Consider the following 20,000-nt stretch of genomic DNA (forward strand, 5'->3'; position numbering starts at 1 on the left):
AGCTCGCTTCGACAGTTCTTTACAGAGTGAGAGCCAGGGAACCATTGCGAAATACTTTCAAGCTAATGAAAATAGAATTTTGAAAAGAACGATAGTAGGTGAGGTCATCATGGAACTTCGCTTTGCCTGGGGTACAATCATATGGACTGCAGGGCTGCATCAACATTGATAAATGTGATAACTTGATTTTTTAAAAATGAGTTATAGTCACTATTTTTTGCGTTTTTCATTTTCACTAATTCATAACTATTTTATAAACTTTTTAGTGCAACATTAACCACATTAGCAACGACCTATACGATAATCAAAATTTGGTTTGACAAGTGTGATCAACGCTGCCCTATACCTTACCAGACGTTAAATACATATTTATTTATATATAGTGATTAAGACTGACGCTTCATGGAGACTCCTGAATGACAATTCGATATTTCGATCAGCCAATGCCACAAGTCACCGGTCAACTTTCTTTGCAAAAGCTACTAGTTAAGGATGTTTTCTACAGGCAGAAATGACTGTGTGGGGGCCGACCTTCGTGGAAGCCGCACGCCTCTCGGAAGACGAAGTGGCCCTCAGGCACCAGCCAGTCGAGGACGCGGTGCAAGAAGTCGTTCGCTTGGAGGTCGCTGAGGCCAGAGAGGACCCAAGCACCCACGACCATCTCGAAGGAACTCGGGGGAAAGCTCAGTCTGAAACATTTGGGGATTTTTTACACCAGAATTTTTTTCATAACCATCTTCTCTAAGCAAAGCTTTTATGTATGTGTTATCATTAGTACAACCAAATTTACTCACTCATTGACGTCGGCACACTTGCAGGTGACGTTATCCGCTAACCTTTCCAACGGGACACTGGCGCCGCCCTTTGCTGCGCTCGGCATGTGGAGGACGAAAGTCACGTGATCGGCGTCCTGCGCTAGGCGGGAGGGCTCCCTCCCGCGACCGCAAATCCAGCTGATGAGGACCAATGAGAAGCATTTGGAGAGGAAACACAGTGGCGAGAAATGTAGTACACCACATCAAAGCAGGTATTATGCAATCAGACTGATTGCATACATTCAAACACAATCTCTTTCTCTCTCTCTCTTTGTCTGTCTTTCTGTCTGTCTTACCTTCTCTTTCTCTCTCTCTCTCTCTCTCTCTCACACACACACACACACATACACACACACACACACACACACATACACACACACACGCACACATACACACACACACACACACACACACACACACACACACACACACTCGCTCTCACTCTCTCTCTTTCTCCATCTCCCCTCTCTCTCTCTCTCTCCTCTCTCCATGATTGAAAGGCGATACACGCTTCTAATGTTCCTCGCCAACTTGTAATTTCTCTGCAACATTGCGAAGATAGATTTTCTCGCTTTATAAGTAGACCGTCTCTCTTTCCCCTCTGAACAGATTTTTAAAGTATCCTTGCATAGGAGCAGTGTCCACACGTTCATACAATCCTTGGCACTTGTAGGGAACCTTCCACTCACCCCGGGCCGAGGTACAAGATCCTGCCCCCACGCACGTACGGCCGCCAAGCCAGGACCTCCTCGATCACCTCCTCCAGGAACTCGCACCGTTCCTCGGGCGCCGCCCCGGGTTCGGGAGAAGCTGGAAGGAGGTGGCGATGACAACGGCGATCAAGACTTATCCCGAAACCTTAGAGTAATAAAGTTGCCTGACGTCATCATATTAACAAACGCCACATTTGTTTAGACCACTAATCATTTTTCTAGTAATGAACACAAATCCTACAATACGTGCAGCCGCGTAATGCTTTATTTCCCACGCACAACCTCCACTCACTCCCAGCTCAGATCTGGTACAGTGGTGCCAGAATTCACTCTCACCCGATGTGTTAGTAAAGAATCCACCAAGAATAAATAGATAAATAACAAAGAAGTTAATAAATGAAAAAATAAATGGTAAATACTTTTGTGCTTCGCCAGATGTCCCTAACAACAGGGCGTGTGACTCTGCTTAACCGTAAGATAAGATCATCCAAAAGATCTTGCAACAGAAGAGGTAGTATTCTCAAGCACATTTTCCTCCTATCTCTCTATTCACTTTATATATATATATATATATATATATATATATATATATATATATATATATATATATATATATATATATATATATATATATATATATATATATATGCGTGTGTGTGTGTGTGTGTATGTGTGTGTGTGTGTGTGTGTGTGTGTGTGTGCATATATAGTGTATGTATTCCTCTACATGTTAGTCTGTCTATGTATTCTTTTATACAATCTGTAAAATGTCTTTTACAACATTGTGCAATGACGTCTTTGCAACGGCTGCGTTTGATGTCGAGTAAAGATACAAATCATAAAAATTATTTTCCGGACTGCGCAACGATTATTCGCATTATTGAGATAATCTGATTTAGTCTATTGCACGTCATGCCGTTCTCTTCGATCTCTCTCAATTGCCCTTGTTAATCATATTGTTTGCGCAATGTCACGAGCAAGAAAAGCACGAAGCAGGCTTACACATGGCGCCAGGGCCGTCCTTTGCCTGGGTGGAACTCGGAGCAACAGACGAAGCGCGCTCTCCGGCAGCGAGCTTCAGCGCAGACTAGCAAGATCACAAGGCGCACTTCGGATCAACCCACTGCTTACCGGTCAAGGCTGTGAGCGGAGCCATGAGTCTTATCATTGCATATGCGACCTCGACGGTCTCTGACCAGTGGCTCGGTGTAGATAGTGTGCTCTTATTAATGTCAATAAGAATTATTTGGCTCATTTCATGTACACTTGTTGCTAGCCGTGGAATGTTGTGAATGTTGCCTTTTACTGTACTTGTGAATGAATTAAGCAGTCTTTCCAAACACGAGGCAATTTCACCTACGGAAGCTGAAATCTATAGACACAAACATTGACAGAAATAGGTATAACCTGACAGACGTAAGCTTACGTGCCCTCCCCCTTTCTCTCGTTGTGAATGTATATACATACATACATGCATACATACATACATACACATACATACATACATACATACATACATACATACATATATATATATATATATATATATATATATATATATATATATATATATATATATATATACATATATATATATACATCTCTCTCTCTCTCTCTCACTCTCACACCCTGTGTGTGTAAGTGTATGTGTGTGTGTATGTACGTGTGTGTGTGTGTGTGTGTGTGTGTGTGTGTGTGTGTGTGTGTGTGTGTGTGTGTGTGTGTGTGTGTGTGTGTGTGTGTGTGTGTGTGCGCGCGCGCGCGCGTGTGTGTGTTTGACTGGCTGTCGGAGAGGGGAAAAGAGGGAGGCCGCCAAGAGACATTTCGAAAACCATCGACGTCCGAAAGTTCCAATTCGAATCTCACTTGAGCCAAAGTTGGGGCATTATCACGCCGTTTGCTTCTCCTGGGCTAATTATTTTCTAAAACTTACTTTTAGATATATTGGCTCGATTGCCAGGTAGAAGAGAGGGTTCTAATGTACTTTAAGAGCGAAGTGGGAAGTGTGTTTGCTTGTGTGGGAGATGCTGCGCAGATATGCGCGCATGCTTGCATGCTGGCACGCGCGCGCACGCACGCACGCACGCACACACACACACACACACACAAACACAGAGATATATAGAGACACATAGAGACAGCCAGAGACTGAAGGAAGAAAACTGATATTGCTGAAACCCCCATTAAAAATCTAACAGCATTGCCATTAAATTGTGTTTATATATACATATATATATATATATATATATATATATATATATATATATATATATATATATATATATATATATATATATATATATATATATTATGTATTGATGTACGTTTTGTGTATTCTGCCAGCTGGCAACCATTCGACCCGGACAAGACTATAGGTAATTAAAGATAGATTAATTCATTATTTAAAATTATCTGCCGCGTCAGCAAGTAATGTCATTAGCGGCAAATACCTTATGGGATTAAAACCTTAAACTATTTAAACGTTTAAAAGTCAATAGATAATAATTAGTATGTTAAAATCAAAGCATAAATATTATGCTTTAAAAGTTTTAAAATCTTGTTTAAATCCAATTCGCTACTTCTCCATTCTTAGCATTTGCTGGTCTTTCAAATTCGTAAAAAATGGTACCAAGACCCTGTAGTTGATTTTATTAAAGAAACCTTTCTAATTCCCTCTTGGGTTGTACAGGATGCGCTGGAAAGAAAATGCCAAATTCGCAGACACTGAATTGGAGCCTATGTGTTAGACCCTTGTCCTCTTTGATCTCGGAGAGAGCCTATTAAGAATTGGGCCATATTAGTTCCTGAAAAGTTTCCTAAAGTGAAACGTTTTTACTCCGACGTTAATGTGTTGAATTGGAGAGATATTTGATGTTTTGACATTCTGCTGACGTAGCAGATGTCAAAAAGTTTACCCACTTACGAAATTGCTTAACTGGAGCAGCAGCTAGAGATATTACTGGTTATGTTTCCAGAAAGCTGTCGACAGCATTTGAGCTTCTGATAGATAGTTACGGGAAAAGGCATGTCATTATTCAGGCTCATATGACTGCACGTCCTGGTCACATTTTGAATTTGTGTAACGTAGCATCTACTTCAATATGGCAGCATAAATACTGGACAAATACTAACAAAAGAAACTGGGTAATATAGAACCGATACTCACGCAATACCTCTCGCAGTGCGAGTGGCCTTTCTTTCAATTCGTTCACTGATTATTCCCAAATTATTTTACTTGGTTCTTACGCTAGCCATTTTTCGCATAAACTGTTTTTATGAACCACCGAAATTTATCAGCAAGGTATCAAAAATGTGATTGCTAGCAGTGACCGGGTATGCAAGCAAAAGTTAATGTTTTTTTTAACACGTTTCTTCCTTCCAAATTTATAAACTTATATACAATAACGGAAGCTCAAACATCTGCATTAAGAGTTGCAACCAAAGGGTGAGAAACACTAAGCTCTAACTTATAAGTTCCTCAGCAAAGAAATATAGAGATTTAAACGATTTCATCCTTAGCCTTAGCACTTCAAATTGCTTCTGAGACGAAGGCCTCAAACAAGCTACAAGTGTAGCTTATTTAGGAACCGTCCCAATGAGCAATGTTTAGATCTTATATTATTCATCACTGAGAGTAATGATGAACTTAGGAGTGTTAGTTTTTGTTCAGGTGTCTGCAGACCATTTCTATGAAGCTTGCCATGCTTAGTATTCTGTGTAGTGGTAAACACCCTGGTGTTGTGGCTCAGAGTAAATATGTGGAAGTAATTATCGATCAGGATGTTGATGGAGCTTCTGGTTCCTCCGAAAGCTATGTCCATGTTGCTCTTAAGCAACAATGTTTTTGCTGTGATCCAGATGGTTTTACGGACCATGTGGAAGCATCTGTTTTGTTTGATACTGGTTCTGTTTGCCTCTACATTTCTTCCATATTTGATTAGAAGAGCAGCTGTCGACATCCCCATGATCTCTATTTCTTTAATAGAGATAACTTCCATAACTTTTCGGATATCCAATTTCTTGATAATTATGCTGCATATGCATTGATAGCGTCAAATAATGATTTACGAATTTTGGGTGATAGAAGCCGTGGGTAGTGATCCAAAAGAAATTCCTCCTGACCCTTTCACCTGTGATTTTTAAAATTGCTGAAGTGGAATTTTAAGTTGGACGGTATAAAGATGTTATGAATCGAAGGTTGCCCTTTCCAATGGCATTAAAAAAGCTTTCACATTGATTAGTGTTAAGCCTAAAGGCCCTTATGTTCATTGTTTTTTTTTTTTGTGTGGTTTTGTAAAAAAAAAATTATGTAATTTATGTGTACAATTTGGGAACACTAGTAGTCCATATCTCTTAGATGCTACCGTAAAATTCCAATTAAGGTCTTGCTTTCATTCTCCCGTGGCTAAGGAACTCCAGGAGAATCTTTATGTAGATGATTAGTCGACAGGAGCTAATACTATAGCAAAGCTTTGTCACAAATTTGAGGAAGTCTATGTCTTTTGCCTGAAGCAGGTATAATTCATGCAAGGTGTGAGTGTAGTGATGTTTATTTTCAGGCAATAGTCATGTTCCTCGTGAGTCCATTGAAAGCCAAAATTCTGCCGTAGTATTTGTTAGGAAATGGATTGCATCTAGATTTTATATTAAAGACCTCTATATCTAGATCCCTTTTATTCATGTTTACCGCAATGATTATGCTAGGCTTGACTACCAAATTATTGACCCCCTAGTCTTTATGACCACATTTATAATGTATACCAATATTGTATTTCTAGACATTTGAAGGTTAGGTCTTAACTTGGAAGTTCCTTAAAGATTTGCAAGGTAAATACCAAAAATGAAGTAAAACTCTTCCACGTTGAAGGAATGGAATATGATCTACAATATTGTCTAGACATCTCATGGGACCAGTTAGTCCAGCATTTGAACTACTGTACATGCTTTTGAGGTTGCATCCGGAAAAAGGGTTTGGCGCCAGCGTCTACTTGTGAGTTCCCTTGATGGATGGACACTACAAGGTAACCTTTGTTACTGCCAGGTCTAGATTTACTCCTCTTAAAAGGGTTGCTTTTCTTCAGACTGAATTATTATTACATGCATTAGTGTGTGCTTATAAAATCTGTTCTAAAATTAGGCAAGTATATCATTTGGACATTTTCAAGGGTTGCCCTTCCTGGTAGTAAAAAGAATACCAATGCTTTCTTCTAAAAGAGCTTTAAAAATTAAGACTGTATCGCCTAATTGATGGCATCATTACTGAAGTATAAAGATAATCCTGCGGATTTTATATCAAGAGCTGATGTGTGGTCCCTCTTGGTTATCCTTACTTAAATTTACTTATTAAATTACGTTGAATACTTATTAATGTCCAACGCTTTTTCGTGAAAATTTCTATAATGTTGCATCACTCTCTGGCTTGCATTAGACGGTCTGTATTAATTTGCCAGTGTAACTTAGTTGTCTGTGACGATAAAATGACATGAATCTTTGTAGGTGAATTCATATGAATATTCAACAGCCGAAAACTCTCACGCCTTGACACTAAGAGACATCGGTATTGTATATATAATACTTCCTACTCTGATATCCTGTCATTTACTTTATAAATGTGATCGCTTCTTTACATAGTAGTTGGGCACCTGACAAATCATAGCACTTTCCTGCCCTCGATAACAGCGCGACCGAAACACGCTACGACACATTCTATATAGGTTTGATGTGCTGACACTGCTTAGTAGATATATTTACCCTGCTTCTAGATTTCTGTATTTGAGGTGAAATATCTAACGCAGTGGTGATTCATAAACAATACTTGCTTTATCGTGGAAGTACAGCTGGTGAAACTTGTTGGCGATTGTACCATTCTCGCCATGGTGGGGAGATCGGATAAGGGCAGTGATAAGATTATCCATGTGAAGTACACGTGCTTTTTTTTCTTTTCTTTTTTGAGATAGACAAGAAAATATAATGCACCTGCTGCAGTATAACCCATAACGTGGGCCTTGGCCGTCATTTCTGCTCGATTATCAAATGTAACAGTTAACTAAACACCTAATCCCATGAATGACATAGGTGATTTGAGCTTACTATTTTATATGCATGTGTGTGTGTGTGTGTGTGTGTGTGTGTGTGTGTGTGTGTGTGTGTGTGTGTGTGTGTGTGTGTGTGTGTGTGTGTGTGTGTGTGTGCGCGCGCGTGCGTGCGTGTGTGTTCGTGTGGCAAACTCTGTGGCCGGAGAATCAGAAACATTGTGAATGTTTTGTTCACATCAAATAAAAATCAAATATTATATGACGTTTATAAACTAATAAACATCTAAATATTACACATACTTTTACTTGCTTTAAATAAAAACACTTATTGTTTCACTCATTACACTAGGTGGCAAGCATTGTTTAGGCGCAGTTGTCAAATCTATTAAATATTGTTTTTCAGAGACATTTGCTGCAACTAAAAGTCAATCTTTTCTCTCTGAATAGTCATAACATTTTGATATAATTTCCTCAATCAGATTTCTTTTTTGTAAAATTATTTGTAAAATTATTTCAACCAGTCAATCATGGTTAGAAATTGACGCTCACCACTCAGGGAATACTACCTACACAAGTATTGCCAGATAAGTAATATCTCCTCAGGACACATAATGTAACATTTGGGAATGTGGGGAACTATACACACATTATTTTGAGCAAAAAATACGTGTCATATATGAAAAGGTTTCTAACTGAATTATCAAAGGATTTGAAATTAAATGGAAGAACCGTTGTTTAAAAAAAGAAAAAAATACGACAGGAGGCTAATGTATCAAGTTCACATGGGCGAGCGAGCCACTTAGGACGCGTTGGACGTGCTGCTCCCTACAGAGGTGGAAATACTTGCATTAATACTTACTAAACATTGATACAAAGATGAATTTAGGCATGAAAATTGGACGATGGCCGCATACAGTTTGATAGAAGGAATTCAGTTCAGTAATGATGTGTAGTGCTCCTAACGTGTTTTTCAGTATTTTTTCTTTATCTCTCTCTCTCTCTCTCACACACACACACTATAAAAGGTGTTAACCTACAATGATACTGGTGGCCAGAGTAATACTTCTATGGCTGGACTTTTTTTTTCTTGTCTACACGAGATGAAAAGAACACAATAAGAGACACAGGCGCTGGTGATACCAGCGGCCTCACGCCCTAATGAGGGCGCAGCCGCATGGAGGGTGAGCAGTCCCGTCAGCAGGTTAGCTTGTCTCGGTGGGAACTGAGCGAGATGTCAAGTTGGATCAGCTTATATCCGACCAGCGGGCGCAAGCGACGGCATGGGGCCGTGTGCACCACACATGGCCTCACCTGGTATGCTCCCCCGACATGATATACTTTATTGCATGGCCATCTACTTCCGCCTCGCCCTCAAGGCATTATTTGATTTGCCTCAAGGGTGACCCATCATCGGACCCGATCTGCTTTTCTTGTCCTTGTGTTCTTGTCCTTGATCATTTTCGTGTTGCTCCTCCTTGTCGGCCTCTTCTTGGTCCTCAGTGAATCTATCCGTCCGCGAAGGTCTCGTCTAGGTCCTCCTTGACATCGGATCATCCAGACTTTCTCGTAGTGCTTGTCCAGGTGTTACTCGGCGGCGTATTCGTCCACACGTCTACAAGGCCTTGTAACCTGCCTCTGGGTCTACGGGCGTTGGGGCATCGGCGTCTGATACCTCTGCTGATGAGCTACTGGAGTTTTGACCGGATCTACCGGCGTCCAGGCAGACGGCGCTCTTCCATAGCATCCTGGGGCCTCCTCTGACGAGTTCCTGGGGCGGTTTAATGCCTGCACTATGGACTCCTAGTCCTCAGGCCTGCGGCGATCTTCCGGCGACGTTCGTCCCATGGCATTCCAAGGCGACCGTGCTGCAGTTAGGCCTCCACCGGTGCAGTGTCGGATATCCACAGTCCATCTAATGTATTATCGAATCAGATCATACACGGAAAGGCCAAAATAGTAGGAGAAAAAGAGAGCAACAGAGAAGGAGGGATGTTAAGTGCTACTAGCCTGTGTTTTTATACTGATTTGCAGTTTTTAATGTTTGTTATATCATTTATTTTCTTTTTTTTTCAATCCGCGAGGATTTACTTGAACCGATTGTCATTTCATAGAAAAAGAAAAAAATTATGTAAAGGTAAATTGTGCATCATTGTCACTCATCACGACTGGCAACGTCGCGGGCTAAAGAGATAACTTGCAGCTGCAACACAACAAATCCTATTAATGAAGATTTGTATATATTTACAGTGTCGGTTGTTCTGCATGGATGAGTGAATATATAATGATTTCGTGTTATGTTGTAACTCCTAACGACTGGCAACATCACAAGGAAAACATACCCCAATACTCTTTATGCCTACATTTACGACACTACAAACTCTATTCATGAAAGTTTTTGTCTTTTGTTTTGCGTGAATGATCGAGTGTGTGAGTGCGTGTATATGTATGAGTGAATAGCGTAAAGAGAGATCAAGCTCACACGTATATTCACGTCCATTTTAGCAAATGTTAAAATCATTGACTATGTTAATACATTTCAATTACCACACTGAACTCAACATTAAATGATATGCGACCTGTGCAATATGAAAGGGGAAAATTGCAACGCTATATACATTTAATTAATTTATACATAGTTGCGGTCAAGGTCAAGCTACATTTTCGCTCAGAGAGAAAGTGTCACCAATTAGCAATATGGCCTACACAATCAGTTTCCTTCCCGCTGCGACCGAATGAAAGCTAAAGTGAGGTTGGTCGGGGAGCAAACTGTCCATAAACGAGTGAAATTCGTACAAGAGAATGAGTACACAGAAATCATAAAGTAATTGTGAATCACAAGGAGAAAATTCTCAGTTTGAGAGAAATCACGAATGCTTTGAATTTGTTCTAGTTGAAGTAAAATCTCTATAAATGAGAGAAAAAATTACATGGATGATATACATGTTTGTGACCAGAGATCATGTTCTCACATCTGTTCCGAGGACATGACCTCAGGTCAAGATGAGTAACCGAGTGTGTTCACATTCCTACTACCATAAAGAATTTAAAATTTCACGGTTCGCACTTTAAACCAGCAAATTCAACGTAAAAGCGATTGCACATTATGATGGTGCTGGTCGAGCAGATTTTCGATGAGTTTTTAATGTTCACATATGTAACAACCACCCTGTCACCAGCTGTAGGTATTGAACTACTGTTGAGCAGAGTAATAAACTTCTTTGGTTCGACTTTTTATTCTTAAGAAGCAGGTTAGCTTCTGTCTCAGTGGGAACAGGGCGAGAGGTCAAGTTGGCTCAGCTTATATCTGACCAGAGGGCACCAGCAACAGCATGGCGCCATGTGCACCACGCATTGCCCCACATGGTATGCTCCCCCCAAGTGGTATACTATACACACGCACACACGAGCCAAGGCTAGACTATCGTGAGAGCAATGAAACGTGGGACACAAAGTACTGTCTTATGTACATGCTGTCCATCCCATCCTGTCGCCCTGACCGCTACCAAGCCAAGACTCAGAGAAAACTGGATACAGATAAAATGAAGCTGCCAGGTTTGTTCTGGCTGCCCCCAGGTGGACTAAGGTTTTCAACTTATGCATGGAAGCAAAGCTTACCCTGGATATCTGAAACACAAAATAAATCAAACTACTGTCTATCACATCCAGCTAGGGTGTTAATAGCACTTGTTAAGGGCAAGGACACCCCCCCCCCACTCCAACTATATTGAAACTAGCTGAAATTGTCAGGGGTATGCCCCTAAGTCCCATGATCATTCAGCCAAGCCGAAAACTGTTAAGGCATAGGGCATTAGCCACAGGACAATTACACAGAGAGGAAGCGAGAACTTAGGCCAGATAGTACTAAGATGCCGCAGGCTATGAGCCAGGCACTCTGCAACAATCACTGGAGGTGCTAAAGTCATTCTTCGCAGAATTACACCAGGCTACCACTATGCATGGCAGATTATTGACACCACTGACCGTGCTGACAGGTATTGAACCACTGTGGCTAGCCGGATGCCACCCTGTTTTATTGTCTGACAAGGTGTGAGCACTCACGATTTTTGAGACAGCCGACGGGGTAGTGAGATTATGCCTCTTTCCTACATTGTGGAGTCTGGAGCACCTGCTGGCAATCCGGTCACCACAGTTAGCATTTGGAGGTGATGAATCAGTTGAGACAGCTCTAAATGGCTGAAACAGCCTGGGCCTCATAAAGTATATGAAAGGCCCCGTCGAAGCTAGCCTTCGCATATCTCACTGAACTGAAATAAATAAGGACGAACAAGAGAGGGGAGGCGAGACAGAAATAGACAGACAACGAGAAAGAAGGGGGAGAAAGAGAGAGAGAGAGCAACTAAAAGGTACTTCTATACGTTCGTGTTATGCTTGCGGCAAACTCGTACCTCCGATAGTTGGGATTAAAAAGAAGGGAAAAAGAGAGGAAAATGGGAAGAGATATATGTATTCGTACCGTAGCATTCTACAATTATGGATGAAAAATACAAATTGTTTCTCGTCGTGAAAAATATGTCACATAAGATTTTTAGCATTATTATTATTTTTATGTTTTTATTTATTTATTTACTTATTTATTTCTTTTTTTTTATACAAGGTTAACCTGCATCTTCGTATCAATGTTCAGTATGTATTCATATAGCTAAGCAAGTACTACTAACTCCAAAGGGAACGGCCCCAAAATTATCCTGTGGCTCGACTTTGGGAATTTGATATTTATATTCCTCCTGTGGTAATATTTACACATGTATCAGGCCCAATTTTGGACAGTAATATGATTGTAGGGTCAGTTCTTGGCTTAATAAAAAGCATTTTATATTTGATGTAACAAGAATGTAATATTAATTAATCCTATAAATGAGAAAGAAAAAATATTACTGCGGCTCATGAATTTAATGTAATATCATCACAAATTTAGTACAACAAAATATTTTTGGAAGTACACTGATACACATTTTCAGACCGAACTTTCAGATATGTAACATCTGTTTTTTTCTCAAAATAATTCGTGTACTGACAAAGAAATTGAAGTAACTCTGCAACAATTATTTTCCCACTTGTAGTAGAGAATGGTCTATAGTTTGTAAATGATACCACACTTCAGGATCACATACTACCTAGGGGTATTCCAAAAGGTCTATCTTACCATTCCATTTAGTCAAAGCTTTTATGTAAGGTATGTTAATTGAAATTAAATTTTCTGGGTTTCTGCCAGAGTAATGAAGGTTCTAAAATGTTGCTATTTCAGAAGTTTCCATATCTGCAGTAGGTAATTGATAGGGATGATGAGGATTATCTTCTTCATATAAGAATCATGTTTGTGGAAGTAAGAGGTTGGGCGTAGAGCAGGTGAATGAAAGGGGTCATGGCTGGAGGGTTAAATGGGGAGTTGGATGTCAAATTCCATGAAAGACCCATGCCCGGGTGCTCAGGGGAGGGGGAGTGGTGATGAGAGAAACCGTTGTCTGTCTGCTGTCTGCCAGTTCTGCCCCTGATGTCTGAAGAGATGTCCTTTTATGCAGCTATTCCTTGCGAGGGCGTATGCTTGCATATGCCACAGAAGTGTGAGAAGTGAAAGTAGAGTGAACACCGTCTGCTGAAGGAGGAAGAAATCTACTGGGTAGGAGAAGTGAAAAGAACCATTCAGCCTTGCGAATGTTGTTTACAGTGTTATCACCCCCTGCTCGACCTGACTTGCAAAGCAGGTATATTATTCAATTTTGTACAATTACATTTGTGCCATAATGCATATTAAGGAAATTATTGATTTAGTTTGCCTTTTAATACTCTGTTCTCAACTTTTTGATAGGAATAAAATTGCAACTGTTGATGCTAAATGTAAAGTAAATTCTATATAATTTTGGCAGGGAATACATTATATATATATATACATACATATATATATATATATATATATATATATATATATATATATATATATATATATATATATATACTCACATTTATGTGTACATATATACAAATTTATAAATATATATTGACATACTCATTTGTGTATATATCTATGTGTGTACATCATCAAGGGGGCTGATGCTAACAGGAGTGCATAGCTGCATCCACCCTTTGCTTCCACCTACGAGGATCCCTCATGGCTAGACGCCAGGCAGGGACTCGGCCTATCTCGAGTTCTTCACGACAGGTTTGGTCGATCTGCCCAAGCCACGACTTCCTACATCGTCCCACAGGCCTCCTTCACCCAGGGTTGTCTCGAACAGAGACGACCTGATGGGCAGGATCATCCTGAGGAAGGTGAGCCAGGTAGACGTATAGCCTGAGTTGGCGATCATGGATTGTGTAGATAACAGGTCCTGTGCCAGTCTCACAGTGGAACCATGGTCCTGCCAACAGTACCCCATGATCCAGCGCAAGGACCTATTTCAAAAGGCTTCAAGACGGGACTCCAGTGCACTGGATAATGTCCAGGTTTCGCTACTGTATAGCAAAACTGGCATTATCAGGGCCTTGGAAACCCGTAGCTTGGTCCTTCTGCAAAGGTACCAACATCTCCAAATACTCTTGTCGAGAGAGTGTGTGGCCCCTGCTGCCAGGCCAATCTGTCTGCTGACTTCCTGCTTTGACAGCCCAGAGTTAGGAACTATACTACCAAGGTATGTAAAGCTCTCTTTGACTTCAATGTTCTTGCCACAAGCACGTACCGACTGAACAGGTTCTCCTAACAAGTCCCCAAAGTCCTAGACCTTGGTCTTGGTCCAGGAGACCTCTAGACCCAAGGGTTTCGCTTCATTGCTAAATACATCCAGAGCCACCACTAAGGTTTCTAAAGACTCAGATAAAATAGCAATGTCATCAGCAAAGTCAAGGTCAGTAACCTTGATACTGCCCAGTGTTGCTCCACAATGACTTTGAACAGTAGCTCTGCCCAGTATCCAGTCCATGCAAGTGTTGAAAAGAGTCGGCGGAAGGACACAGCCTTGCCTCACTCCTGAACAGGAAAGAAGCTCGACAGGCCCCCACCACACTTTACAGCACTTTCAGTACCGGTATACAGGCTTGCTATTAGTCCAATAATCCTTGGAATTCCTCTCAGTCTCAGGATCTCCCAAAGTGACTCCCTATGCACCATATCGAACATCTTCTTGAGGTCGGTGTAGGCTGCAAGCAGCCCACGCCCGAACTCACGACGGCGCTCTACAATGAGTTGAAGTGCGAGGATACAGTTTATTGTGAACTTACCAGGAGTGAATCCAGATTGTTCCAGTCTCTGGTGCCTCAGTAGATGGTCTCTGATACACCTCAGAAGGATGTGGGCGAGAACTTTGCCTGGTATACTGAGCAGTGTGATGACTCGGTGATTGTTGCAGTCCCAATGGTCCCCCTTCCCCTTCCAAAGAGGGATGATCACACCCCTCAACAGGTCAGGAGGAACGGTTCCTGGCCGCCAGATGGCAGCCAGGACAGAATGTAACCCCCGCACCATAGATTCACCACCAGCCTTTAATAGTTCAGCTAGCATGCCGCAGATACCTACTGCTTTACCACTCTTCAGCTTGGAGATCACTCCCTAACTTCAGTTAGGGAGGATCCTCATTGATGGGTGGATCCGGCAACGGGATCTCAGAACTACCCACATCCAAGTTAACTGTTGGTGGGTCAACCTGGTACAACTGCTCAAATTACTCAGCCCAACGTTCCCACACTGCAACAGGATCTGAAACGATCTGACCACTTACTAAGGGAACTGCTGTCACCTGTGAAGAGGGCATGGAGTTCAGCTTTCTCAGGGCTTGGTGTGCAGGACGAAGGTCATTTACTAAGAAATGGCCTTCTACCTACTCTGCATGACTCATAATAAACTGTTCCTTGTCCCTTCTTAACAGAGACTGAGTTCTGCACACATGAGAACGGTGCAATTCCCGATCCCCTGTCAGACGAGCCGCACAACCATCAGTAGCTTCCAGTGTCTCCTGCGAGATAAACTTCTGTACTGCTCTCAGGCGTACACCAATCGTATCTTGATCTGCATCGTTTCACGCTTGAAGGTATCCCACAGAAGATAATCCGTCAGACTATCAAGTATTGTGAAACGATCAGAGATTGCCTCAGCAAACACGCGGGCACACTCCCTCTCCCTCAGCCTGTCCAAATGAAACACCCTAGGGTGATCATTTGACCGCTGGGGAGTTTTGAAGTGGACTCAGAGGGTAGCCACAATCAATCTATGGTCAGTACCACAGAACTCGGCACTCCTGTACACCCTGCAATTTTGGAGGATCCTCCAACGAGTGCTAACGAGTATGCGGTCGATCTCCTTGGCTGCATTGTCCAACAATGTGGGTCTAGGTGCTGGTACCAGGAGCCAGAAATCCTCAATTTCTGGGACCTAGCAAAGTCCCAGAAAAGGAGGCTATTCTCACTACCGGAATCAGCTCCTGAGTCGTGGGGACCAACAAGCATCTCATAGCCAGCTCGATCACAGCCAGATACCGCAATGAAGTCACCCAGAACAATGCAAATATGTCGCCGGGGACATCTGTCTACCACAGATGCAAGTTTGGCATTGAACATCTCTTTCAAGTCAAGTTTACAAACATTGGTAGGAGCGTACACAACAATAAGAGACATGAACCCAAAAGATAGCTTCAATCTCAATGGCAATGGCTACTCCCTGGAGATGATGGCCGTCGCTGCAGCCCGACCAGTAATAGGTGTAGCCACCTACACTGGTCATGCCGTTGCCAGGTCTCCTTACCTCTGAGAGAGCAGCCACCTCAACTCTCAGCCTTTCCAGTTCCATCGACAGTAGAGGCAACCGATCATCCAATCATCCTGACACAAAGAACGGACGTTCCAAGCCCCCACCCTGACTTCCCGCCTGAGGTTCAGCCACGGGCAGTCACTGCAGGTAGATGCCACCTCTGCCAACCCCGCCGACGTTGCCCCATATAAAAGGGGGTGGCAGGCTGCATGCCCCATCATCCACCGGTTGGGTTCCCTAGAGCTTTCCCCTACAAGCTTCACCCTGACAAGTATGTGTGTGAGTGTGTATATATATATACATATATATATATATATATATATATATATATATATATATATATATATTTATATATACACATAGGTAAATGTATATATATATATATATATATATATATATATATCTGGTCTCTAGTAATAAGGTGTTCTACCTAGACACCAGAGTTAGTAAACCCTGACAACTGACTTTAACTTCATTCTGGGAATTCCTGACTGTTCTTGGGCCAAGTTGCATGGGCTTTGAACTTCCCTTGAATTACATCAATGATTTGGAGGGGGAGATCTGCTACCAGGGCAGTAGTTTGTCTTCTATATTTCACTTGCTGAGCTCTGTACACTGGAAAGAATTCTCCAGCATTGCAGGTCAATTGTTGGAAATATTGTTCTTGTATCAATGCATGCATGATGACTTTTTAAGGTGCAGATCTATGGTAACTTGAAACCAGCAAATGAAGCAAATACACACACACACACACATATATATACATGTATAAGTATATGGATCTTTGAAATACTGTCGGTTATAAATGTGTTGCTAAGATGTGGACCCTGGTAAGTATTGTGCCCACTGTGCATGTGTTGTCTGTAAAAAAAAAAAAAAATCACAATGCTATCGAGTACTATGATATGATGAACCGTGATGAACCATAATGAATTGAGCGAATACATAAAAAGGTAGCACCACAACCATTTAATTTGATGTAGACAACAATGAAAGTGACTTTTTCCCAAGAATATACAGACAGCTTTAAAGAACAGAATTTTTGTTTTACAGACCTCTCATAATTTTAAAAACTGGTCGTATGTGTATTGTAAATTAAATTATAGTTTGCTGCCATGTGTTTGTGTTCTCTTGGCCAGACCTACTAACCATGAGTGGTCATAGGAAGGGCTTTAGGGAACCGTCCTTGAAGAATTCTGTAAATATCGCCGATTTTCGATTATTGTTTAAAAATAGAAAACAGATTTTCAGGAATTTTGGTAGGATAAAAGAATACTTCATAACCCATCTTTTGATCAATTCTTTTAAATTTTGGCTGAAGGGAATTTAAGCACCATCAAAAAATAGATTTTTGATAGATAGGTCACTTCTGTACCTCCCTAGTCTAATTATTATTTTTTTTATTATTTATTTATTTATTTATTTATTTATTTATTATTATTATTATTATTATTATTTTAGAAAATCTCTAGGTTACACAAAGAAAAACGAATTCGATTTTGGAAGTTCCGTTTAGTTTCTTAATTATCGCATGTAACAATTGCCAAAATAAATAAAAATTGGGGTTTCAAAAATTAGTTAAAAATTCATTATTTTGATTTTCCAAAATCCCATTCGCAGTTCTATGCACATAAAAAGTTCTTTCTTGGGAGAAAAGCTCTATGATATCGGACACAAACTGTGAGGTGAGGGAGGTAGCAAAGTTTTTAAAAAATGAATAAACAATTAAATGACCTTGAAAGTTTTTTGAAAGTTTTTGTTCATTTTCTATCTTTTCTTCCGATTATAGTATGCGCCTGTAGACCAAAAGGAAGCCCAGACATTGCTCTTTCTTTCGTTTTTATTTCATTCAGATCGGATAAGTGATTATTGAACAGCATCAAAAAATGTAAAACAGAATGGCAAAAACGTCCCCAACCGCGCGCTCGCGTCGGAACTCGTTTGTCATGCCTTCAGTGGTCCTCCGCTCTTCATGTCACGCTCCGGCAAGAGGCGCACGCCAGCGGCCTCGGGACAACCGATCGAAATTACTGGATGCCCTGCGATTGCCTAAGTGTTCGAGTCGTGCTTGGCTCAGAAACTGTGAAGTCAGAACTGTTGTTTTCTTTTAAAGGCTTATTTTTGTGTGCATTTAGTAAACCCTCCAACAACTATCTTTTAAGTTTCATTATTGTCCACAACTTGTCAAAATGCATTTGCATAGCCTGTACTCGAGGATTTACGAGGGGAGCTATATGAAATCATCATATCAATGCCAAGATATCTGTTTTTGTGTATATTTCGGTTATACCCAATACCTCTAAAGTAAACTGAAAATATTTGCTGTTATTTCCTCTCAATATTCGTTCCATGCCGATAGCAACCATCAGAAAATACATTTTCACTACAGAAGCTAATGGAAGTTACATGTCATTACTGTGTGGGTTATAATACAAATGTATTGAATGCAAGAAAAGTAAACAATCTATTCTATATATCTGCCTATGATGATCATATATACAATTATCCTGTCATTTCTGGTATCCATCATCTTCCATGTCGGACGTCATACCCGACCGACTCCTTCACTACTACGTCATCGCCACGAGTACTGGAATAGCAGAAGCTATTATTGGTTTGACAGCCCTGGCACACGCGCGCGCGGGCGCGGGTATACACATGCGCGCGCATTCCTTCCTTCAAACTCAGGCGCTCGCGCACTCAGACTCACACGAGCAATCGTACTCGCACACACACGAACACATACATAAGTGTACATACACTTATACACACATGTGCACATGTGTGTGCGCTGTATGATTACCTCGGCACATGACTGGACTCACGCTCCTGTCTTCAGTCGTAATTCATATTCCACATCACCCTCCAGCAAACACGCGCACGTGCGAATGCGCGCAAACTCAAACACTCATGTACACGCATACATACTTACACGCACTCGCACTTATACACATGTCCAAATAAACAACTGATATTGGGTAAATTACATTGAAAGTGTTTAGAAAGTTTTCGTTCATTTTCCATATTTTTTCGTTTGATTATACTATGCGCCTATAGTCCAAAATGAAGCCCAGACGTTGATCTTTCTAAAGTTCTTAATTTCATTCAGATCGGATAAGGGGTTAGGGAACAGCATAAAAAAAAAATAATAAAATTGAGTGGCGATGACATCCCCGATGCCGCCATGCGGTCCACCAAATGCTAAATTTAGCCCTGCGATCACGCGCGCGCGCGTCTGAACTTATTTGTCTGCCCTCAGCCGTCCTCTACGCTTCACCTCACACACCAAGAAACAGGAGGCGCACACACACGCGCGCGGGGGGGCACACGCACATATGTGCATTCTCACAAACGCGCGCACATGAAATAGTTCGAGATGGAGGCAAACAACCGAAGAACAGTTTCCTCACACATGTAACAATACGTCAGGACCCCCCCAAAATTGACCTCCACCGACCCCCTCTAAGGCACCCATCGCCAGGGAAGGTCCCCTTTAGCAATTGTAGTAGGAAGGCATCGAAGGCGTAACAGCAAACACGCATGACAAAAGACATAAATATATGTGCTGTACGGGACAAACATAAATACAAATATTAAAAATACATAAAGCACAAACAAGAAATAAAGTCTAAAGGGGGTGGACAAGAAATATATTACAAAAAAAATCACAATATTGGATAAG

At 41.2% G+C, this 20,000-nt stretch overlaps 1 protein-coding gene across 4 annotated transcripts in view; it reads right to left on the reverse strand.

The window, feature by feature from the left end:
* LOC113813719 (uncharacterized) overlaps nt 1–8,788 on the reverse strand; it is a 21,839-nt gene extending 13,051 nt beyond the window's left edge. The window contains exons 1-4 of one of the 4 annotated variants that reach the window (XM_070143105.1): nt 8,601–8,788; nt 1,505–1,625; nt 795–953; nt 532–689 (exon numbers count right to left, since the gene is read on the reverse strand). In XM_070143105.1, coding sequence (XP_069999206.1) covers nt 532–689; nt 795–880 — 244 coding nt within the window. In that variant the 5' untranslated portion in view covers nt 881–953; nt 1,505–1,625; nt 8,601–8,788. Of the gene's footprint in view, nt 1–531; nt 690–794; nt 954–1,504; nt 1,626–2,530; nt 2,663–7,347; nt 7,388–8,422 lie in introns of those variants that run through there. The other 3 variants (XM_070143103.1, XM_070143106.1, XM_070143104.1) reach the window with 3 other exon arrangements.
* Between the last annotated feature and the right edge of the window lie 11,212 nt (nt 8,789–20,000).

The sequence above is a fragment of the Penaeus vannamei genome, chromosome 30 (assembly GCF_042767895.1).
Source record: "Penaeus vannamei isolate JL-2024 chromosome 30, ASM4276789v1, whole genome shotgun sequence".
In the NCBI taxonomy this organism is placed as follows: Eukaryota; Metazoa; Arthropoda; class Malacostraca; order Decapoda; family Penaeidae; genus Penaeus; species Penaeus vannamei.